The 24,791-nt window shown below is 45.7% G+C and overlaps 1 protein-coding gene across 1 annotated transcript in view; it reads left to right on the plus strand.

Annotated features, from left to right (window-relative positions):
* Nucleotides 1-5,874: 5,874 nt before the first annotated feature.
* LOC142289702 (uromodulin-like) overlaps nucleotides 5,875-24,791 on the plus strand; it is a 65,060-nt gene continuing 46,143 nt past the window's right edge. Inside the window, exons 1-4 of the mRNA XM_075333628.1 lie at nucleotides 5,875-6,071; nucleotides 7,503-7,653; nucleotides 11,273-11,327; nucleotides 11,468-11,569. Of these exons, the coding sequence (XP_075189743.1) occupies nucleotides 5,875-6,071; nucleotides 7,503-7,653; nucleotides 11,273-11,327; nucleotides 11,468-11,569 (505 nt within the window). The remainder of the gene's footprint in view (nucleotides 6,072-7,502; nucleotides 7,654-11,272; nucleotides 11,328-11,467; nucleotides 11,570-24,791) is intronic.

Raw genomic sequence — 24,791 nt, forward strand, 5'->3', positions numbered from 1 at the left:
CTATGTCTGTCTCTCTGTCTGTCTCTTTCCTTGTCTCTGTCTCTTTCCCTGACTCTTTCCCTGTCTGGCTGTCTTTTTCCCTGTCTCTGTCTGTCTCTCTGTCTGTCTCTTTTGCTGTCTGCCTGTGTCTTCCCTGTCTGTCTGTGTCTGTCTGCCTCTGTCTGTCTCTTTGACTGTCTGTGTCTCTCTCTGTCTCTTTCTGTCTCTCTCTATCCATCTCCCCACCGACATCTTATTACCTCACACATAAGCTTCTTATACTAACAATTAATTTTGTTCCTATAGCAACCACTCACAGCTCCTATTAATAACTTAATAGCTCGCAGCTTCATTGACTTTAAAGGAGGCAGGATTTTTGGAGAGTAACTGTAATGCGCAGGATTAAATTTTCCCGTCCAAACATAGTCTATGACGTTCCCTGAGTCACATGGAGTGTCTGTGCAAAATTTAGTGATTGTAAATGCAACGGTGCGGATTCCTTTAGCGGACATACATACATACTGACACACACACACACACACACACACATACATACATACACACACACATACACTCAGCTTTATGTTAGATAAAGGATTTTTTCATTGTTTGTGTTTATATCTTTCCACTTACAGATAAGTAATGGGGGATCTCATAGACACCTCCCATTACTAATCTATGGTTTAGTGGCAGATTTGAGCTGTTATTAACCCCTTATTACCCCGATTGCCACCGCACCAGGGCAATTGGAATGAGCCTGGTAAAGTGTCAGGATTGCCACATCTAATGGATGCGATAAGTCTGGGCGGTTGCAGGCTGCTACTTTTAGGCTGAGGTGCCCAATAAACATGGGTCTCCCTAGCCTGTGAATACCAGCCCCCAGCTGTCAGCTTTATCATAGCTCGGTATGAAATTTGGGGGGACCATACGCTGTTTTTTAAAATTAATGTAAAAACGCCCTTTAAGTGTATTACTGTATGTTGTATCCTACTGTGTCTTATGTGAAGGTTTTTATTATGGGAGATATATTGTATCTAGTGATAGGTGGACCCGTACTACGCAATTTCAAAAGTGCAGAGCTGTACACTGCTCCCGTGGCCTCTCCTTCACTTCCTTGGGCAACTCATCATTGCTCATCCATATTCACTGCTTTCCATGCCCACCAGCCATCCTGGCATCTGTGATTGGTTGCAGTCAGATGCGTCCCCAGCCTATATCACAGCTTCTGATTGCAACCAATCACAGGCGCCATGCCAGCTAGTCAGCGGGGAAAGCAATGTAACCATCTGTGGGTCAGTATCATGATATAAAAATAAATAAAACAATTTGTGTAGGGCCCCCCATTTTATCATACCCAGCACAGATAATGCCTACAGCCACAGGCTGAAACTCCTAGTCATGCACCCAGTTCCATGGTTATTGAGACCCCACAAGGCTAAGTTTAGCAGCCTATAGCCGCACCGTAATTGTCGAATTCCTTAAGTGCAACAATCCTGGCGCTTTACCTGGCTCTTCCCGATTGCCCATGTAAAGTGACAATCGGGGTAATATGGGTTAATGACAGCGCACAACTGTCATCAAGCCTAGAATTAGTGATGGGTAGGAGTCTATGAGACCCCCTCATCACTAATCCTATAAGTAAAAAGAAATAAACACAAACACAGAGAAAAATCCTCTATTTGAAATAAAATACAGCACCCTCTTTCCCCTCTTTATAAACCTCAAAAAGATCCTTGAAGTTCCGCCGTAATCCACACAATGTCACACAACAGTCCTGGCTCTGCTACATCTGACCCTACAGAGACCTAAAACATGTCCGATTATATCCAATGTAGGAAGAGGAAAAAACGGCACTCACGTCTGACGTGTCCGGCGTCCTCTCCCTCCCCACCAGCCCCCACCGCACATGTAACCTCTGCGCTTGAAATAAAGCTGCAACCTGCACAGCAACGATTTGGTGAGTGCCGTTTTTTCCTCTTCCTACATTGGATATAATCTGAACTTCATGCATATGTGCACCCCGGATCAGCTGTGATTCAGCCTGCTTGCTTGGATTCACAAAAAAGTCCATGGTTGTTGCTGAGTAGTGCCCTGCCCTCCTCTCTTCCACTTTAAAACATGTCCGATCTCTTCAGGCTCAGGGAAACACTGACAAGGGGGACCCAGCTGGCAACAGTGACATCACTCAGTTCAATGGAAGTCATACCCGGGTTCCCATGATATGACTACTGGTGAATTGAAGCACTATAGCTTAAAGTGCGGAGCTCTGCCCCGCAGCCCGCCAACCTTTTAGCACTGACAGTGTTAACTGGGAGTCAGGCAGTGCGGGAATGCCCCTCAACTCCCTGCCCCCAGCCGGCACTGTCATTGTTAAAGTGTGGGGCTGTACTCCGCACCCCGCCATCCCTTTAACAGTGACAGTGCCGGCCAAGGGTCAAGGAATGAGTGGAAGTCCTGCATCCCCTGCCCCCGGCCAGCACTGTCAATGTTAAAGTGCAGGGTCCTGCCCTGCACCCCACCAGCCCTTTAGCACTGGCAGTGCCGACCCCCGGCAAACACCGAGTGACATCACTGCTGATCAATGTGGCTCATTCATTCTCTGCAGCTCACCGTGGGTAGTCATGTTCCTTGATCACGCACTGTGAGGTTCAGATGTAGCAGAGCTGAATCGTCTCGGGGCCTCGTGTGGATTACATCAAAGCTGCAAGGGTGTTTTGGGGGTTAATAAAGTGATGAAGGAGGGTTTTTTTTTGTCTTTTATTCCAAATAAAGGATTTTTTTGCTGTTTGTGTTTATTTGCTTTCATTTACAGATTAGTGATGGTGGGGTCTATTAGACAATCTAGAGCTTAATGGCATTTGTGAGCTGTTATTGGGCCTCTTAGATTACTCCGATTGCCACCGCACCAGGGCAATCAGGAAGAGCCAAGAAATGGATGCGACAATTCTGGGCAGCTGGAGGCTGATATTTTGAGGCTGGACCTCCCCAGCCTGAGAATACCAGTCACGAACTGTTGGGCTTTATCTTGTCTGGGTATCAAAATTGGGGGCTCTGCATTATTTAAATAATTAAAAAACAAAACGCCACATGCGGTTCCTCTTAGTTTGATACACAGCCAAGATAGGTGCATGGCTGGGGGCTGCAGCCTGTAGCCATATCCTTTATTTGTGCTGGGTATCATAATACGGAGGGACCCTATGCTAATTGTTTTGGTTATTTATTTATTTTTATACCATGATACTGACCCGTAGACAGTTGGCTGTGCTCCTCGCCCACCGGTTGTCCTGGCGCCTTTGATTGGTTGCAGTCAGCTGACATGCTGCCACTCAGGGTGGGGTCACTTCTGACTGCAACCAATCACAAATTCCGGTCGGTGGGGGTAAGCAGTGCATATGGATGAGCACTAATTTGCGGCCCAGGAAGTGAATGCGAGGCCTGGGAGCAGCATACAGCAATACCGGAGCCTCGGGAAGCACAGAATTCCTGCTTCCATCCCCCTATCACTTCATCATCACTTCATCATCACCATTTTTAATTGACAGATTCTCGACCCCATAGACTTATATGGGGACCGGAATCTGGTCCGGAACTGGATTTGAGAAACCGGATCACAGAGATCAGCCAGTCCTGGTTATCTGCATGTTCGCTCATCACTAATTGTATTTTGTTATATAAAGTGTAAGTTGATACATGTAACTAAATGAATAATTTTATAGGAATGTTTTAAGGTAAGATTTATTGTAACATAGGGAACACATGTGCAGGAGGGGAAGTAAGAGGTAGATAAAGAGTGTGTTAGCAATAGGAAGTGTTATGTGCAGATGCTACCAGGCCCAGAGATGGACACTGTGGTAGCTTGGGAGAAAGAGCACAGTGGGAGGAGCAGAGAGTGGGTTAGGCAGACAGGCCAGAAAAAGTAGTTTCAGTTCTACAGAGAGGTTCCAGGATTACAGACGGTGCCTTGTAGCTTAGGCCTGTCCGAAAGTGGGAGGAAACCTCGCTTGTGTCCAGAGCCTAGGGCTCACCTTGAGGATTGGGCTAGACAGCTTCCCAGGATCGATAGGACATTGGGGTAGAGCGCTGCTGGTGAATTTTTGTACTGGTCAGGAGCTAGAGAGCCGTCTGGGATCGTATTTGAGACACGGTTGCCGCAAACATAAGTAATAGGGAAGAATTACAGAGTAGTCTGGAGGGCTAATAGCCAGGGTGAGGGCTAGAAGCAAGAGTACCCCCAGGAAATAGCAGCATCAGAACTTTAAAGGCCCTGTCTGTCCTGTTGAATCTGTACTAAGAATAAAGATTATTTTATTTACAAGACTCTGTGTTTCATGTGTGGCCCTGCTATGTCTACGACAGGGATTGGCGACAGGGTGGTGGATTAGCCGCAGAAGATGCAAATAAATGTTGCATCCCCCAATCTAGGCAGAAAACATAAACAACAACAGATTGAGGAAGGAGAGTGGAGCCCTACCAGGCATCACTTGGCTCCCCCTTTCAAGTGGCACTGCGAGCACGGTCAATCCTTGCATAATCTGTCAAGACGGACTGTGGGGACAACGCTTGAAGAAACTAAATTGAAGAACAGAAACATTGAAGTGACAAACATGGAGGACCCGAGCCCGTGCAACACCCATCATGGGCATCCCCAAAGAAAAAGAATGTGAAACACTGTCTAGAAGGCTCGGAAGATGAGGATTAAGAAACATCCTGGGATCCACCCCTGGCAGATTTACCAATGGGTAAGAAAGAGGACACAAAGTGCGGCCTTGTGTGGAGTAGTTGGGAATTAAGAAACACCTCATGTATAGGGGAAGCCGCCCTTGGAAAGTTCACTCAGGGTGGGGCCGCGGTCTGACTTCAACCAACCACAGACGCTGGGACTGAAGACAAGGGAAGCAGTGGATATGCATGAGGTTAATGAGTGGCCCCAGAAGTAGTGTTACAGCCGCGAAGGAGACTGGTAAGCATAACGCGCCTGCTTTATTTTTATTTTCTTTCTTTTTCCTTTTATTTTTTTAACTACCTGCATGGCCAGATATCGATAATTACCTGGAGTTCACTGAGAACTCTGGGCCCGGGATTGGTGCATGGGTACTAGGTAAGCCGCGTGGATTCGGACTTTTACAGTCCTGGTCCGCCCATCACTATTCATATTGGTTAGAACTGCACAGTAGAATTATGTACAAAATGTATATTGGTCCACCACTGGAGCCTATAATAACTGATCGGTGGGGGTAGTTGGAAGTCAGACCAATATTATCTATGCTAACTGAAGTAATTTGACAAGAAAACCATTTAAGCCTTAGGGAATGTTTTTACTCTGATGTGTGCATGCACCTTTGTATGAAATTGGTACAGTAACGCCTCATGTACTTCTATAATTGCCTCATTACTATTCCCTACAAACTGAAATTGTGATGTTGTGTTTATTAGGTATTCTGGCTCTGGTAATACATCAGTAGGCTGATAGGCACTTCTGTGTTAGGGCGTACTGGCCCTTTAAGAGAAGTTATGTATGGAGCCCAGGAGCCGTGTGCATGTCCCAGGTGTCGGGAGCAGGGTCTGGGGATGGAACAGTCACCATTGAATAGCCAGGCGGTCCCTGCCAGCAAAGGGGGTCAGGACAGCAGGAGGATACCAGAAGGGTGTTACACATATGGATATCAAGCTGAATATACAAATGTAAGCTGAGTTGGAAATGTGAGCAAATGTTCAATCTCCCTGCAAGCAGGAACCCCTCTCCCATATGAACTCAGAATTCCCTAATATTGGATTTTAATCGGAGTTTTCTAACCGAATAGAAAATTTATGGTGTTATGGTTGTTTTCAATTTTAATCTAGTTAACATTTTTTATGCATGACAAAATCAGTTTCACAGGTTCAAAGAAGGTAAACATGGCTGCCTTTTGGGATCCAGCATTTACTACATCGGTTCAAGAAAGTGATGTTTTTCTACCTGGATCAGACCTATATATTGAAATATACACACCTACTTGGATAGCAGATGGAGTGATACTAAAAACCACTCAGTGCTTTGCTGCTCCAATCAATGATAGGAATTATCCTGAAAAGGTGCAACTGCTCAGTGACGGGTACGTAAGTTCCACTTTTTGGAAGTCTGGCAATGACTATTTGTATTACAGATGTTATTAAACAGAACACTCAAAGATATTGCCCACAATTTATTAAAGTGTTAACACCAGATTTCTGTCATAAAACACTTTGAAAAGTCGGAACAGTTTTGATCAACTTAAAGATACTCAAATACCAGATTTTTCATTTTATAAGACACACCAGATTATAAGACGCACCCCAATTTAGGAGAAAAAAGGTAAAAAAAATATGGGGTCCGTTTTATAATCCGGTGGTGTCTTACCAGGGAGGGGGGCAGCAGCGGAGCGGGGATCACAGGATTCAGGGGCGGTACTGGAGTACGGTGATGCTTCGAGTGGTACAGAGGGGGGCCCAGATACTCACTGCGGGCGCTACTCTGTGCCAGGGATGTAGACGTGTCTCTGCTCTATGCGGGGCTGCTCTATGCGGCGCGGCTCTGCTCTGTGCGGGGGTGCTCTGCTCTATGTGGGGGGCAGTGAGGCACCAGCCGTTCTGAAGATATCGGCGATGAGGGCTTCAAATAATGGTGGCCGGAGATGGCGCTTGCACAGATGAGAGCTTGAGCTGAGAGCTCCATCTGCGCACGTGTCGACTCTAGGCGCTATTATTTGAAGCCCTCACTGCTGACATATTTAGAATGGCCGGTGCCTCACCACCCCTCACCGCAATTAGTTGCCTGTGGCGCATAAAGTCATTTACCCCGTCACACATAGTTACCTCCCTCACGACGTCGCTGTGGGCGGCGAACATCCTCTTCCTGAAAGGGGAGGGACGTTCAGCGTCACAGCGACGTCACACAGCGGCCGCCCAATAGAAGCGGAGGGGCGGAGATGAGCGGGACGTAACATCCCGCCCACCTCCTTCCTTCCGCATTGCCGGCAGGACGCAGGTAATCTGTGTTCGTCATTCCCGGGGTGTCACACGGAGCGATGTGTGCTGCCTCGGGAATGACGAACCACTGGCGTGCAGAAGGAGGAACTATTTTGTGAAAATGAACGACGTGTCAATGAGCAACGATAAGGTGAGTATTTTTGCTCGTTCACAGTCGTTCGGAGGTGTCACACGCTACGACATCTCTAACGATGCCGGATGTGCGTCACGAATTCCGTGACCCCGACGACATATCGTTAGATATATCGTAATGTGTGATGGGGCCTTAACTCCACCATGACCCTTCATTAAGACTGGCATATATAATAATGCCATTCTTAATGAATTGGCTCCATAGTTTTAATCCAATACGACAATTTGATTATGGCTAGGACACCCTTGGGACATCTGGAACTGTGTCTATAATTTTATTGAGATTATTGGGCTAATAAAGTCTGCAATGTTAACATAAAGGAAAGTTCAGTGTGGGAGCATATGTAATGTCACTCATGTCCCTTACATGTGTATTTTATTCACAGCTGTCAAGCTTTTGGTGGAAATTCAATAGTGGTGATAGAAAATAGTATATCCCATTTGACCAGAATCAAAATGAGTACTTTTCAGTTTCAAGGATATGATCAAGTATTTATTTTCTGTGATGTAGAGTTGTGCTTTGAAAATTGCAGCTTGGTAAGTACAGACTAACTAAAATAACCTCCCATGTTTTTCTATAACAATTAGGCTAGGGCTACACAGCAACTTGTGGCCACTCTACTTTTAGATGGCAAATGTTGTGCTGCAGCTTACAAGTAATAAACAGAGTCATGCAAAAAGCCAGCAGGGTTGGCCTTCTGCCCACTTCAATAAGTAAATCGAGTGTGATATAGAAGGGTTAATAGTTTCTATATTTCTTCATTAAAGATATTTTATTGTTATTAGTAAGTATATCTGGTGGTAGTTCATAGTCATTATGGAGCCTTCGGAATAAGAGACATGCTCAAGGATTATTTTGTCTCTAAATGTTCTTCTTATCTTCTTCTTATCTCATATGCATGACTCTACATTTTTGCTTTGCTAAAACTTAAAGGTCATATGAGCAACTAGTAAAGTCCAGCTTAGAAGCCTTATTTGCAATATCACATTGATCTGTAAATGGTATAAATAAAGTGTACTTTGGTTAAATAAACAGAAAATTGATCATGCCCACATGGATGCTGGTCTTTTTCTCCGAGCGCTCGATCTTGATTAGGTCTGAAGAGGCCTAATTGAGAAGACCTCACTGGTGATCCCATAAGCTGACTTGTGACAAAACAGAACAGCTACAACAGTTTTTGGTGCCCAACGTGGAGCCGTGGCCAACCAGCCTATTCGGAAGAAGTTTTGGGGACTCTTGAGACAGTGAAATTTCAGCTGCAGCAAGGTGAGAAGCTTTATTCTTACACTTCATTTCACTCTCTCTGATTTCCCGAATATTCTGGGTAAGGCTGTACACACGGTTCAAGAACTCTGGCATCACCAGTGAGTATTGTTTTTTTTCATGCATGTCTGAATGAGAGTTGAAATATAGAGTAATAAGATAATCTGTTGTCCGTCCATTAACTGATTGCATAGATTGCATAGCACGGAATTTGGGACAGTCTCTGTATAATTACATTTGCTGTGTTGCTGTGTTTTGTGTTTTGCTTTGGTCATCTTTGCATCTTTGATGGGCAATACACTGGTCTAGGGATATGTGTTCATAAGTGGTTTCATATTAATGCCTAGATAAAGTAGGAAGACAATAGGTTGTTGTATATTGATGAGAAGCCTCTGAATAACAAAGTGACAAGTAATTGAGATAAGAGACTTGGTGAAATAATATGTATGTATAAGTCTAATGGTTATAGGTCATACTGTGGACTGTGAAAAGATGTTCCGGTTGTGAAATGTCACAGGGCATAGCCATATAGAGTATTTGAGTGGATACCTGACATATGTATGTTTTCCCATCAGTGTCAAGAGCGGTTTAGATAATTTTATTTGCATGTGAGGTTAACTGATCCTTGGAAGGTGTATTGTTACATATACTTCTGGAATCAATGAATGAGTAGGACAAGTGGTCCTGGGATCTGTCCTTATAGTGAGATATTGTGTGTTTCTTCCCCTCAAAATGGGGATGAAGGTTTTATAGTAAAATAGAATATTAGTGCTGTGAAGGTATATAAGTAGTCTCAATTCTCACACCACCACATTCATTATCATCGGTTACAATTTAGTTGATATTGCGAATTTATTGCCTGATACTACAAGTTGTCATGAGCCTTGGGATCTGTCAGTAGAACCAATCTTCCTAAGTCATCAATATGGGCATGTACATCATAAAACATTGAATAAAATGATACCTTGATTTCTGTGATCTGATGTCTTTATTCCAGAGAAATCCAATTTCAAAATTTACATTTAATATGCAAATGAGCTGTTAAGCTCTTTGGGCCGGACGTAGATCTCCCCAAATATCTGCCTCCAGAGCTCATTCTAAATGAAAAGGAGGTTTTACCAGTATGAGACATGTAGATCAGGAGAGCAAAGTGTTAGTGATTACATACCATACTGGTAACTTTCAATTAAAATAAGCTCCGGAGGCAGATTCTCAGGTAAATCTATGTCCGGCTCGTAGATCTTACCGTCTTATTTACATAATTTTAAAAAATGTGAATTTTTCTGGAATAATGTATCAGATCACAGATGTCAAAGTGTTTGGCTTTGCACTCGCTGGGTGTCATGGCGGCATCAGACTCTGTTCACCCTAGAGTCTAACAAGCTGCCAGAGATCTTTTAGTTGTACAGACTACAGTCTACAGACTGTACAGTCACGGGCATCATCTGTGTTTTGCTTCACTGCTCTCTAGTCCAGCAAGAGTTAATTCTTGTTGGCTTGTGAACAGTTGCTAGGAGCTCAGGCTACTAATGACCATTAAAGGGGTGGTTCACCCATATTTTTTATTGTCTAGATCGATATTATATTGAGAAACAATGTTTCTCTCAAATACCTTATGTTGTCAATAGTGCCTGTGAGAGGCGCTATTGCAGACCGCTGCTCCCCGTCCAGTGACGTACCCGTCCAATGCTGCCACGTCACATCCGTGCGGCCGGCTACATTCTTCCAGACTCTGAGCTGTGAGCGGTGTTTCACTGCTGTCACAGCCCATTTGCTCCCCCCTCCTCCTCCCTCCTCCCTCCTCCCTCCTAGCACAGCACGACGCGTCTCTTGCTCCCCCCTCCTCCTCCCTCCTCCCTCCTAGCACAGCACATCTCCTGCTCCCCCCTCCTCCTCCCTCCTCCCTCCTAGCACGGCGCATCTCCTGCTCCCCCCTCCCTCCTCCCTCCTCGCAGAACGCTGCAAGCAAGAGACGTGCTGTGAGGGAGGAGGGAGGAGGAGCAGGGAGAAGATGGGCTCAGAACGCAGCCGGCCGCACGGATGTGATGTGGCAGCATTGGACGGGTACGTCACTGGACGGGGAGCAGCGGTCTGCAATAGCGCCTCTCACAGGCACTATTGACAACATAAGGTATTTGGGAGAAACATTGTTTCTCCATATAATATCGATCTAGACAATAAAAAATATGGGTGAACCACCCCTTTAACATCCGCTTTCACTCTTTATAAGATTCTGATCTGGTTGCTTGTCGCCTAATAGAGCTTCAGCGTAGCTCCTGCATATTGATCCTTAATGTAGTGATCCAGAGCTTGGTGATCTGTTCTGTGCTGTATCTGTTATAATATATAATCTGTATAATTATATCTGTTATAATATATAATCTGTATAATATATCTGTTAGTTTATTTCCTCCTGAGTTCATATTGTCTCTCCCTCGTGTCTGATTGCAGTGTGCATGAGTTTTGGTTCTTTCCCCTGTCTGTGATATTTGTGGGATTTGCTTCACCAGTGCCGGCCCTCTCCCAGGGTCGGGGGAGAAGGGGTGTAATATCTGAGCTTAAACTGGTGCTAGGGACACACTGGGGGCCCAGACATAGCTACTATCAAGCTTACCACTGGGATATTGGACAGCTTAGGGTCCCTAGTTTTACGATCAGCTTAGAGGTCCATCTTTTGTAACCCTGATTCCCTGTGATACAAGGTATCATTTTATTCACCTTTCTATGAAATGCATGCCCATAAAGATGTCTTAGGAAGGTTGATAAAACTGACAGATGCCTTTTAAGGTTTTTCCTTTTCCAATCAATACAGCTTGCGTATCTGGAATCTATGGAAACTAAAAATGTTGTTTAGGAATTCAGAATATCTAACTACATATTCTATTTTCCCAGACGTGTAATAATGATGGGCCAAGTTCAAATGATTTACAGCTGTCATCTGTCACTGGTAAGCCTGGCATAAGCAAACTATACACAGTCCATCGGACTTTAATAGCCTGCATTTTTTTTATTCAGCAAGTACATTTTATGTATTTTAGTCTCATATTTATTTTATAATGTTAATATTTCACTACTTATGTTTTGAAGGCATAGTAATGTCAGTGACAACTTGTCCAAGAGATGAGCTGTGTGTGCTTACGAGTGGTATAGCAACATGTGCATGCAACACTACACCTCCTACAGATACTTGTAAGTATGTCCCATAGATTAAAGCTATTCGTGTCCAGGAGATATTCTTTATACTCATTTTGATTCAATGTTGTAGGTTAAATCCTTTTAAAAGTAACATCATATTTAGTAATTAGTAACAAAGTTTTCACTTAAGTCCAAATGTACACTGAACAAAAATATAAAAGCAACACTTTTGTATGAGCTGAACTCTAAGATCTAAGACATTTTCCACGTACACTAAAGGCTTTCTTCTCTCAAGTATTTTTTACAAATTTGTCTAAACTTGTATTAAGGTACCGTCACACTAATCGACGCTCCAGCGATCCCACCAGCAACCTGACCTGGCAGGGATTGCTGGAGCGTCGCTACACGGGTTGCTGGTGAGCTGTCACACAGGCAGATCTCACCAGCAACCAGTGACCAGCCCCCAGCCAGCAGCGACGCGTGGAAGCGATGCTGCGCTTGCTAACTAAGGTAAATTTCGGGTAACCAACCCGATATTTACCTTGGTTACCAGCGCACACCGCTTAGCGCTGGCTCCCTGCACTCCTAGCCAGAGTACACATCGGGTTAATTACCCGATGTGTAGTCTGGCTATGTGTGCAGGGAGCAGGGAGCCGGCACTGACAGCGTGAGAGCGGTGAATGCTGGTAACGAAGGTAAATATCGGGTAACCAAGGAAAAGGCTTGTTGGTTACCCGATATTTACATTGGTTACCAGCGTCCGCAGAAGCAGGCTCCTGCTGCCTGCACATTCAGTTGTTGCTCTGTCACTGTCACACACAGCGATGTGTGCTTCACAGCGGGAGAGCAACAACTAAAAAATGGTCCAGGACACTCAGCAACAACCAGTGACCTCACAGCAGGGGCCAGGTTGTTGGTGGATGTCACACACAGCAACATCGCTAGCAACATCGCTGTTGCGTCACAAAAGTCGTGCCTCAGCAGCGATGTTGCTAGCGATCTTGCTTAGTGAGAAGTGGCCTTTAGTGAGCACTTCTCCTTTGCCGAGATAATCCATCCACCTCACAGGTGTGGCAGATCAAGATGCTGATTAGACAGCATGATTATTGCAAAGTTGTGCCTTAGGCTGGCCACAATAACAGGCCACACTAAAATGTGTACTTTTACAGTATTGCTGGAGTCCGGGGGTCAGAAAACTAGTCCGTACCTGGAATGACCACCAATTGCCTTACGCAGTGCTACACATCTCCTTTTAGTTGTTCAGGTTATTGACTGTGGCATGTGGAATGTTGGCCTACTTTTTCAATGGCTGTGCGACGTTGCTGGATATTGGCAGGAACTTGAACATGCTGTCATATACACCAATCCAGAGCATTCCAAACATTCTCAATGGGTGACATGTTCGGTGAGTATGCTGGCCATGCAAGAACTGGGATGTTTTCAGCTTCCAGGAATTGTGTACAGATTCTTGTTACATGGGGCCGTGCATTATCATGCTACAACATGAGGTAATGGTCGTGGATGAATGACACAACAATGGGCCTCAGGATCTCGTCATGGTATCTCTGTGCATTAAACATGGCATTAATAAAATGCACCTGTGTTAATTGTCTGTAACAGACGCTATCCCTAATGTAAGAAAAATGAACATTCATTTCATGGGCAATAGCTCTGGTGGACATTCCTGCAGTCAGCATGCCAATTTCATGCTCCCACAAAACTTGCAACATCTGTGGCATAAAGCTGTGTGATAAAACTGCATATTTTAGAGTGGGCTTTTTTTGTGGCCAGCCTAAGGCACACCTGTGCAATAATCACACTGTCTAATCAGCATCTTGAGAAAAATTAGAAAAGTTGTGGAGTCATAGTCTGCCGAATTCCTATCCCAGCTCTGCCCTTTTTAGCATCCTAACGCCAAAAAATTCTCATTTTTTACAACTTTTCAAAGTAATTTAAGACAGTATTCTGTAGAAATGTCTTTAATTGAGGCATTTAATCTTTTCTAGAGCAGGAGGAACTCACTACTGTGTTTCCCCGAAAATAAGATAGTGTCTTGTTAGTTTTTTTTTTTTTGTTTTTTTTGCCATGAAAACTGCCCTAGGGCTAATTTTCGGGAAAAGTCTTATTTTTGAGGAAACACAACTAAGTTTACCCCCAAAAGAAGACAGACACCTACAGGAGAATCACATTTACCAGACATCTGAGTTGCTGTCACGTCCCACTGCATTCCACAGTAGTCACATCCCCTGCTGGCCAGAAGCACTGGAGAGTGGAGTGATACGGCAACCCGATGTATGTTTGTGTGTGTGTGTGTGAGAGCAGAATGTTACCGCAATCAGATGTGTGTCTGTGTAAGAGCGGAATGATACTGTGATCGTATGTGGGTGTGTGTGAGAGCAGATGAACACTTGACCCGATGTGTGTGTGTGTGTGTGTGTGTGTGAGCAGAAGGATACTGGACTCGATCTGTGTGTATGTCTGTGTGAGAGCGGAGGGATGCTGAACTTTTCTATGTGCATGTGTGTGTAAGGCTATGTGCACACGTGGTATATTTTCATTCGTTTATGCTGCGCTTTGCACTGCAGCGTAAACGCATGCGTTCTGCGTCCCCAGCAAAGTCTATGTGACTTGTGCAAATTCCATCCGCACGTTGCATATTAGAACGCAGCGATTTGCATGCTGAAATTTGTTGCCGAATCGCTGAGTTCTAAGAAGCAACATGTCACTTATTTTGTGCGCTTTGGATGCTGCTCCTACTCTGTCTATAGGGAGAGAAAGCATCCATGAGCGCATGAATTCTGCAGCAATTCGGCAGTCACAATACATGCATTTTAAAACGCACATGCACTGTCAAATCGTTGCAGAATTTTCTGCATGTGCACTACGCAACTTGTGCATATACGCTAAGAGCGAAGGGATGCTGGACCCAATCTGTGTGTGTGAGAGAGCAGAGGGATACTGGACCCAATCTGTGTGTTTGAGAGAACAGAGGGATACTGGACCTGATTTGTGTGTGAGCAGAATGGTGACTGACCTGACAGCGACGCAGATCTCTGTGGGAGAGCCCATTCACCATCACTTGCCAGCTGTAGTTGTTCGGGGTTTCTTGAGTGAAATTTTTTGGGGGGGCTGTCTTTTCTCTTTTGGGGCTGTCTACTTTCTTTTGGGGGTCTCTGCTTCATTTAATTAAGTGTCCTGCTGTATTCTTTAAGTTTTTTAGCTGCCTGGACACTTCATTATTGAACCAAAACTAGGGCTTATTTTTGGAGTAGAACTTATTTTCAGGGAAACATGGTAATAGAGAAGAGTCTAAAAACAGAAAGAAGAAATTAGCTTTTTAAGGTTCATTTAGGCAGGCCAATTGATTTTTAAGTCAATCAGTGTTTGTTTTCTGGACTGTTTACACAGGCTGAAGATAACTGGTAGGAACAAAATAATTGTTAATATGATTTTTCTAAGTAGCATAGGGAAATGTGCTGAGAACAATAATTTCTATGCCGGCATAATTCATTAATTCATTGCTGGTATATTTGTAGCGCCCTTGAGACACTCAGGACACTACAGGGAACTGCATCCTCTTGGGGATGCAGGACCTACCCCCTGGGACCTGGAGTATCAGTGCCAATACCACCAAAGCACAACCAAAATCCTAGTTCTCCACTAGGATGGTCACCATAGAGAGGAACGAGTCCCTAGGATTAGCCAGCCTGGTGGGAGGGGTCAGCAGTCAGTAGAGAATCGAGAGAAGTGTGGCACACAGGAGAGGTACTAAAAAATAGAAAAAATGGCTGGTGGGGTAAAATAGAAAAAAAAATGCTATTGTTGGTTGGGTTTACTTTTAGCAGCGTTCACTATGCGATACAAATTACGTTAACTTTACTTCATGGGTCAGTACTATTATAGCAATACCAAATGTATACAATTTATGTAATTCTGATATTTTCAACCATAATTTTTATAGCATTCACCATGTCAGTTAAATACCATTATTGTGGTGATACCCATTATGGGTGTTTTATTTAGTTTTTTCTATTTTATCTATTAAATTATTTTTTAAACTGCTTTTGAATAGGTTATTATATCATGTTATTTTCAATTGTATGGCTCACTCATTAATGTGGTGTTACTAAAAATGTAAAGTTTTGTACTTTTGAGTTATAAAGAAATAAAATAATGTATGTGCAGTGTAGACTCTGCACTACTAATTTGTGGTGTAATACAACAGTATTTATGTAGAGGTTTTTTAAAATCCCATCGATTTGTAGTAAATAAAAATGTACACACATATACTGGCTTGAGACAAATTTTTAAAAGCTAGAGTAGGCATAGTAAGGTTTAGCATAATGCACAGGGTGTGAAAGGTTGCTCATTGTCACAAGATTACCAATTCACTTTGCCTTATCAGTAATTTCAAAGTTTTTGGATAATTGCTGAATAATGCAATAAACCTGAAAGAATTAAAGCCTCACAATGGACATTCTTTGTAGAAAATGGGGCCCTGGGCATTATACAAGGTAGGGCTTCCAATGACTAAATTGCAGTATTCAAATAATACTACTAAGAGCACCAGCAATACTGGCATTCTATGCCCAAATAATTGCACCTTCCAATGCCTGAATAGAGAAGAAGGTTATTGGTCTAGATAACGAAGAGTGTTACTAGTAGAGTTGAGCAATGTTCGAGGTTCGAAGTTCGCCAATTTCATGTTGGAGTGATTTTGGGGGTGCTCGAGATCGAACTCGAACGCGAGCTTTATGCTAAAAGCTCGATAGCTCGAGTTACGTTCGAGAACAGTTCGATCAGCAAAAAGACTAGCTAGTTACTAGCTGGCTTTTCACTGTAATAGTGTGAGTCACTTTGTGATTCATACTATTATCTAATTTCAGCGTATAGTGTGCGTGGGCGGCGCGTTTAGATTAGTGCTGCTGGGATAATGGCGATCGCCAATTTTTTTTTCCTAAGCTCACGTGCAGTGGGGTGGGCCAGCATGTCAGCCAATCCCAGACACACACACAGCTAAGTGGTCTTTTTTGCCAGACAAGAAAGGGCATGTGTCATAGGCTGTCCATGTCACATGTCCTTGCATTATAAATACGGCCATTTTCCCTCATGGCGCCATTATCTGCTTTCTGCATGTAGGTGACAGTCACCGCTCACGCAGCTCCTGTCGCCGCTCCGGCTGTGTACGCTATAAACGCAGCGCTCTACGGATTAGGGACAGAAGTTTATTTCAGCCCTTTTCAGGGCTCATTTCCTTGGGCTCAGAGCCATAGGTGACAGTCAGGTCCGTGGAAACGCTGTATACAGCTTCAGATAACAGCGTCTGTGTACCTAAGCTCAGGAAATTACTTGCTGCATTTCACCATTAGGAGGGATAGAAAGTGAGGCTTCCTTTCATGTTCCCTGACCCAGAGAACCCGACCACTGTACCCACCTGCCCACTTTTGCCACGCTATTTTTATAGCCAACAGTGCTGAAACTTAGTGGCATCCAAAAAGTGGCTGCTATACTCCATTGCTGTCCCACTGGTGCCAAGCATTTTCCATCACCTCTGTATTCAATCCTCATGCACATTTTGCTACGCTATTTTTATAGCAAACAGTGCTGAACATAAGTGGCATCCAAAAAGTGGCTGCTATACTAATTTTGGGTCCCACTTGTGCCAAGCAATTTCCAGCACCTCTGCATTCAACCCTCATGCACATTTTGCTACGATATTTTTTATAGCAAACAGTGCTGAACATAAGTGGCATCCAAAAAGTGGCTGCTATACTAATTTTGGGTCCCACTTGAGCCAAGCAATTTCCAGCACCTCTGCATTCAACCCTCATGCACATTTTGCTACGATATTTTTTATAGCAAACAGTGCTGAACATAAGTGGCATCCAAAAAGTGGCTGCTATAATCCATTGTTGTCCCACTGGTGCCAAGCAATTTCCAGCACCTTTGCATTCAACCCTCATGCACATTTTGCTACGCTATTTTTATAGCAAACAGTGCTGAACATAAGTGGCATCCAAAAAGTGGCTGCTATACTAATTTTGGGTCCCACTTGTGCCAAGCAATTTCCAGCACCTCTGCATTCAACCCTCATGCACATTTTGCTACGATATTTTTTATAGCAAACAGTGCTGAACATAAGTGGCATCCAAAAAGTGGCTGCTAAACTAATTTTGGGTCCCACTTGAGCCAAGCAATTTCCAGCACCTCTGCATTCAACCCTCATGCACATTTTGCTACGATATTTTTTATAGCAAACAGTGCTGAATATAAGTGGCATCCAAAAAGTGGCTGCTATACTAATTTTGTAATTTTGTTGTCCCACTTGTGCCAAGCAATTTCCAGCACCTCTGCATTCCACCCTCATGCACATTTTGCTACGCTATTTTTATAGCAAATAGTGCTGAACATAAGTGGCATCCAAAAAGTGGCTGCTATACTAATTTTATGTGTACCACTTGTGCCAAGCAATTTCTAGCACCTCTGCATTCAACCCTCATGCACATTTTGCTACGCTATTTTTATAGCAAACACTGCTGAATATAAGTGGCATCCAAAAAGTGGCTGCTATACTAATTTTGTGTCCCACTTGTGCCAAGCAATTTCCAGCACCTCTGCATTCAACCCTCGTGCACATTTTGCTACGCTATTTTTATAGCAAACAGTGCTGAACATAAGTGGCATCCAAAAAGTGGCTGCTATACTCCATTGTTGTCCCACTGGTGCCAAGCAATTTCCAGCACCTCTGCATTCAACCCTCATGCACATTTTGCTACGCTATTTTTATAGCAAACAGTGCTGAACATAAGTGGCATCCAAAAAGTGGCTGCTATACTCCATTGTTGTCCCACTGGTGCCAAGCAATTTCCAGCACCTCTGCATTCAACCCTCATGCACATTTTGCTACACTAGTTTTATAGCAAACAGTGCTGCCAGTTTTAGGGCCATAGTTGCATTGTCAGGGATAGTCAGTGTTGGTTCTTCAGCTGTCAATAAAGCTAGACCACCTCTGCAATCTACACCACCTCTCAATTTTTGCTACCACATTTTAAGTGGCTAATCTTGTCGCTAATAAAATGAGTGGCAAAAGGACATGCTGGTGGAAAGGGGAACAGGCGTATTAGAAAAGGAAAAAACGTTTGTGTCCGTGGGGAAGGTGGCAAAGCTACATTAACATCTGCTGAAGATAAGCCATTTTCCAGCAAAAGTAAGATGTCTACTACTTTCCGTGGATATCCGATGTGCTCCCTTTTTTACGGACCAGAACAACTATAAGAAAGGTAGATGATGCACAAATAAAGAACATGCTTGAATGGATCTCAAGTGCTCCAACAAGTGCCCTCTCCTCCACCTCAACTACCACATCAAAAAAAAAATAGTCCTCTGAGTTGTCATCCCAATCACACTTGCTTTCTCCCAGCTATCAAGTCTCCACCCGCCCTGCACAGTATGGTGTAACAGAGATGGCTGAGTCTGCAGAGCTGTTCAGTCCCACTATAGCCTGGGACTCAGAGGTCTGCTCCCAAGCTACAGTGAGTACAGACCAGGAAATGGTCTGCAGTGATGCCCAGAAGCTTTGTGACTCAGATTCAGGCCCTGATGACCAACTTTCTGAGCATAATGTAGACCCTCATTCACAAACTGTAACACCTGTTGGTGTAGACAATGAGGAACATACTGATGACGATGAGACGCAGATACCAGATTGGGATGACAACTTAAATATTCGGCCAGGGCAGGAAGAGGCTAGGTCTCAGGGCGAGGGGAGTGCAAACACAACGCTTGATGATGAAGTTCTAGATTCCACTTACTGTCAGCCCATAGTCAGGCACTTGAGGAGGTCAACAGAGGCGGTGGAAGAGGATGCAACTGACGACGAAGTTACCTTGCACCTTCCTGGACAGAATCGGAGTACTGGTAGCACGTCTACAACTGCATCCTCAGCCACCACTCTGCCTCTGAGCACAAGTCGGGGTGGCTCTGCAGGTCGCATGTCCTATAAGCCTTGCCTAGCCTGGTCCTTTTTTGACCTTGCAAAGGATCTCCCAAATCATGTGATCTGTAAAATTTGTCGGGAATCTATAAGTAGAGGCAAAAAGCTCACCAGTTTGACAACTTCTTCCATGAATCGTCACATGAATACCAAGCATAATTCCCAGTGGGAAGCTCACTGTGCTGCAATGTGGCCTAGCGTAACAGGCCAACCACCGCCTGCCCCTTCCAGTGCATCCGCGCACTCTTCATTTTCTATGACTGTGGGGACAGCTGTCACACCTGGTTTTCCACGCACACCTTCCACCACTGTAACCGCAACAGGCAGTTTGCTTGGTAGGTCGTCCGTTGGTTTGGAAGGGGAAACAAGTGCGGGTGTACAGCTCTCTCAGACATCGAGAGCACCAACGTTGGATGAAGGCAACATCATTTCTATGCCTGCACTTTCCTCACAAACCTGCATTTTTCCAGGGACACCCTACTCACCACCGTCTACACACAGCAGCCAGATCTCTGTCCCTCAGATGTGGACAAATAAAAGGCCATTTCCACCGACCCATGACAAAGCTAAGAGGTTGACTTTATCCCTCTGTAAGCTCTTGGCTATCGAAATGCTGCCTTTCCGCCTGGTGGACACACAGGATTTTTGAGACCTTATGTCCGTCGCTGTGCCCCAGTACCAGATGACCAGTCGCCACTACTTCTCTAAGAAAGGTGTGCTTGCGCTACACCAGCATGTCACACACAACATCACTGCTTCCTTGACAAACTCTGTGTGTGAACGGGTGCATTTCACCACCGATACTTGGACCAGTAAGCATGTACAGGGGCGTTACATGTCGCTGACTGGGCACTGGGTAACTATGGTCATAGATGGAGAAGGCTCTGTTGAACAAGTCTGGCTGTCCCCACAACTTGTGCGTCAATCCTCTGTATGTATAAGTTCCTCCAACGCTTCTGCCTCCTCAACCTCGTCTGGGTCCTCCACTTCCGCTCCAAGCCTGCCTGGTCAGGCCACCAGCATTGTAACTGCGCACAAAGAATCATGCACACCTCCTTACTATGCTGGCAGCAGAGCGCAACGGCATCAGGCGGTCTTTAGCTTGAAATGTCTTGGAAATAAGAGTCACACAGCTGAGTTGTGGTCAGCTCTGCTGTTCGAGTTTCATAAATGGTTGTCTCCACTCAACCTGCAGCCAGGTAAGGCCATGTGCGACAATGCTGCAAAAATAGGTGCGGCCCTTCGCCTGGGCAAGGTGACACACGTGCCTTGTATGGCTCACGTGTTGAACCTTGTTGTCCAGCAAATTTTAACACACTATCCCGGCCTAGATGGCCTTCTGCACAGGGCACGAAAACTGTCTGCTCACTTCCGCCGTTCAACCACCGCAGCTGAGCGACTTGCATTGCTCCAGAAGTCTTTCGGCCTGCCAGTTCATCGCCTGAAATGCGATGTGCCGACACGCTGGAATTCGACTCTCCACATGTTACAGCGACTGTGGCAGCACCGACGAGCACTGGTGCAATACGTCATGACGTATAGCCTGGGCCAACGAGATGCAGAGGTGGGGCAGATCACCCTGATGGAGTGGTCTCAGATCAAGGACATATGCACCCTCCTGCACAGTTTCGACATGGCGACGAATATGTTTAGCGCTGACAATGCCATTATCAGCATGACAATTCCAGTAATTTTCATGCTGGAGCACACGCTAAACACTATTCGGAGTCAGGGGGTGGTTCAAGAGGAAGGGGAGGAAGTACATGAGGATTCATATGCGCAAGGGATAACAACATCACCAAGGTCCAGACGTTCATCATCACCAAGGCGGCAGGCATGGGACGATGGGGGAGAGGGACTAACAAGGGCGCATGGTAGCAGGCAAAATGTTGAGGAAGGTGCAGGAGAACATGAAGAAAAGGAGGACGAACTGTCCATGGACATGGAAGACTCAGCAGATGAGAGAGACCTTGGTCACATTTCAGTTGAAAGAGTTTGGGGGGAGATGTCAGAGGAAGAAAGTACGGTTAGCACCTCTATGCCACAAACACAGCAAGGACTTGGTCCGCATGGATGCGCAATACACATGAGCGCCTTCTTGCTGCACTACCTACAACATGACCCTCGGATTGTCAAAATTAGAAGTGATGATGACTACTGGCTTGCCACACTATTAGATCCCCGGTACAAGGTCAAATTTTGAGAAATAATTCCAGCCATAGAAAGGGACGTACGTATGCAGGAGTATCAGCAGAAGCTGTTACTCAATCTTAGCTCGGCTTTTCCACAAAACCCCAGTGGTGCACGGAGTGAATCTCCCAGTTGTAATTTGACAAACATGGGACGGTCTCGTCATCAACAGTCTAACCATACCAGCAGCACCGTATCTGGTGCTGGTAACAGCAATTTTATTGAATTGTTTCATAATTTTTTTAGACCTTCCTTTGCAAGGCCAACAGACACAACAAGTCTGACACATAGTCAATGGCTGCAGAGGATGATACAGAAGTATCTCCAAATGAACATGTCATGACTTTGCAACTGGAGCCTTGCTCATTTTGGGCTTCAAATCTTGAAAAATAGCCTGAGCTCGCCACTTATGCCTTGGAGATATTGTCATGTCCAGCTGCAAGCGTTGTCTCTGAACGTGTCTTCAGTGCTGCTGGGTGTGTGCTGACAGATAATCGCACACGTCTGTCCAGTGACAATGTGGACAGACTAACGTTCATCAAAATGAACAAGTCATGGATCCGCAAGGACTTTACAACCCCTGTGTCATCCTGGGGAGAGTAAATGCTTGTGTATTTGGAATGTGCTTGATGCTAATGTACCTGTCAAGTTTGCAACTGGGGCACAAGTGCTGCCACTGAAGTGGTGTTTGTGGGGCCCAATTTTTGGAAAAAAGGGAGACTCCGCTTGGAGTAACCCTTGCTGTGTTTTTAAAAATGAGCCAAGATGAACAGATCTGGGATCAGCAATGACTTTGCTAGACCTTCCCCGGTATCATCCGGGCGACAGCTAAGGCTGGCGTATTTTGGAATGTGCTTGATGAAAATCAAAACATCCTGTTTGCAACTAGGGCACAAGTGCTGCCACTGAAGTGGTGTCTGTGGGGCCCAATTTTTGGAAAAAAGGGAGACTCCGCTTGGAGTAACCCTTGCTGTGTTTTTAAAAATGAGCCAAGATGAACAGATCTGGGATCAGCAATGACTTTGCTAGACCTTCCCCGGTATCATCCGGGTGACAGCTAAGGCTGGCGTATTTTGGAATGTGCTTGATGCAAATCAAAACATCCTGTTTGCAACTAGGGCACAAGTGCTGCCACTGAAGTGGTGTCTGTGGGGCCCAATTTTTGGAAAAAAGGGAGACTCCACTTGGAGTAACCCTTGCTGTGTTTTTAAAAATGAGCCAAGATGAACAGATCTGGGATCAGCAAAGACTTTGCTACCTATCCCGGTGTCATCCTGGGGACAGTTAAGGCTGGCGTATTTTTGAATGTGCTTGATGCAAATGTACCTGTGAAGTGTACATCTGGGGCACAAGTGCTGCCACTGAAGTGGTGTCTGTGGGGCCCAATTTTTGGAATAAAAGGGAGACTCCGCTTGGAGTAACCCTTGCTGTGTTTTTAAAAATGAGCCAAGATGAACAGATCTGGGATCAGCAAAGACTTTGCTAGACCTTCCCCGGTGTCATCCTGGGGACAGTTAAGGCTGGCGTATTTTTGAATGTGCTTGATGCAAATCAACACATCCAGTTTGTAACTGGGCACAAGTGCTGCCACTGAAGTGGTGTGTGTGGCCCAATTTTTGGAAAAAAGGGAGACTCTACTTGGAGTCTCTTTGCTGTGGTTTACATGATTTTAGAAGGGTATGACATGCCTATATCTGTGTCTCTGTGTAACCCAGGGATAGGGGTACTCAGATCCGGGCCAAGGGTCACTTCAGTAAGTATCACAGTGGCGTGACCCGGTCTGTGATCCCAGGTTCCACTGTAAAAAGGGGTTATTGTAAAAGGGGATTGTCCGTGATGCCACCCACGGGCTGTGGCGATGGTGGACACCACCGCTGCGGTGAAGGTGCGGGATTCCTGGGAACGGTGTTGGGGCGCAGCTTTGGATGTTAACCCCTCCATGGGTAAGGGCGGTGTGTCCCAGGGCCCGATGGGGGATATGCAAGGAGCAGGGCGCAGTGCTGTGGTGCGGTGGCTGAGGGCACCGGCGTACTCACAAGTATTTCACACAGAGTCACTGGTAAACTAGGAACTGCCAGTGTCCGCAGCCTTCAGTACGGATGGTGTTTAAGTCCCACACACGGTGCAGCAGACCCCTGTTCTTTCCCTGCAGTCAGGTGCCTCTTTCTCCACTGTTTCTCTTTCTTTCCTCCTCGGCCGGGAACGGGGAGTCCACTCCCCTGCAGTAATCCGAGATCTCTTTCGATACTGGCGGGCCACTACTCTGCCCCAGTCACCTCAAGTCCCTTTCTCACTAACAGCCTGTCCCGGCCCTTTTGGAGCACGCTTCTGTAGCAGCCCGGGAGCTACAACTCTGGACTCCTCTCCTCTCCCTCTCCCCACACACTCTGCACCAGCCCCTCCCCTGCTGCTCTGTCTCGCTCCCACACTGGGGGGGTTTCTGTCCTGCTGCACCGGTGTGGGACCAGGTCACCAAGGAGGAGAATGGCCTACACCCCGCTGGATGTCTGCAGGCCCTGTGACACCCTGGTTTTGCCAGGGCGTCACACACCCCCTTGGTAAAACACAGCCCGTCCTCAGGCTGTCCAGGCACCGACATCCACTGCAACGGGAAAAAGAAAGCGCACACATCACAACCATACATCTTCCCACATCGGGAGGTATGTTTACTAAAACTTTAATCGGTTCTGCCACCCCACACCTGCGGTGCAGATGGCCTCCTCCTGAACTTGAGGACGTTCAACAGGGGTGACAGTCCACAAAACAGTCAACTTTTTTAACTTGCAGGTAGCCGTCCATGTTCCGTCACCGTCGCTGCCGCCGACGCCGCTCCCAGCACGGGGCAAGGGCCCCGTGCTCCGCCTCCTGCGTAAGAGCCAGGCCTACTCGGATGCCCTCGGCACCGGCTACAACCGGACTCACTAACTGCCGAGGGCTCCATCTCTCACTGGCCTGCTCCTCTCTGTAGGTGCACTCCGGCTGCTCCACAGCCGGGACGGGGTACCTGGGAGCGGCTGGCACCGCATCTGGGGCAGACTTCCAATCGGGTGTCGCCTCCGCTGCGGCCGGGCGGACTGCCGGAGCTGACGTCAT

The sequence above is a fragment of the Anomaloglossus baeobatrachus genome, chromosome 2, assembly GCF_048569485.1.
Source record: "Anomaloglossus baeobatrachus isolate aAnoBae1 chromosome 2, aAnoBae1.hap1, whole genome shotgun sequence".
Lineage (NCBI taxonomy): Eukaryota > Metazoa > Chordata > Amphibia > Anura > Aromobatidae > Anomaloglossus > Anomaloglossus baeobatrachus.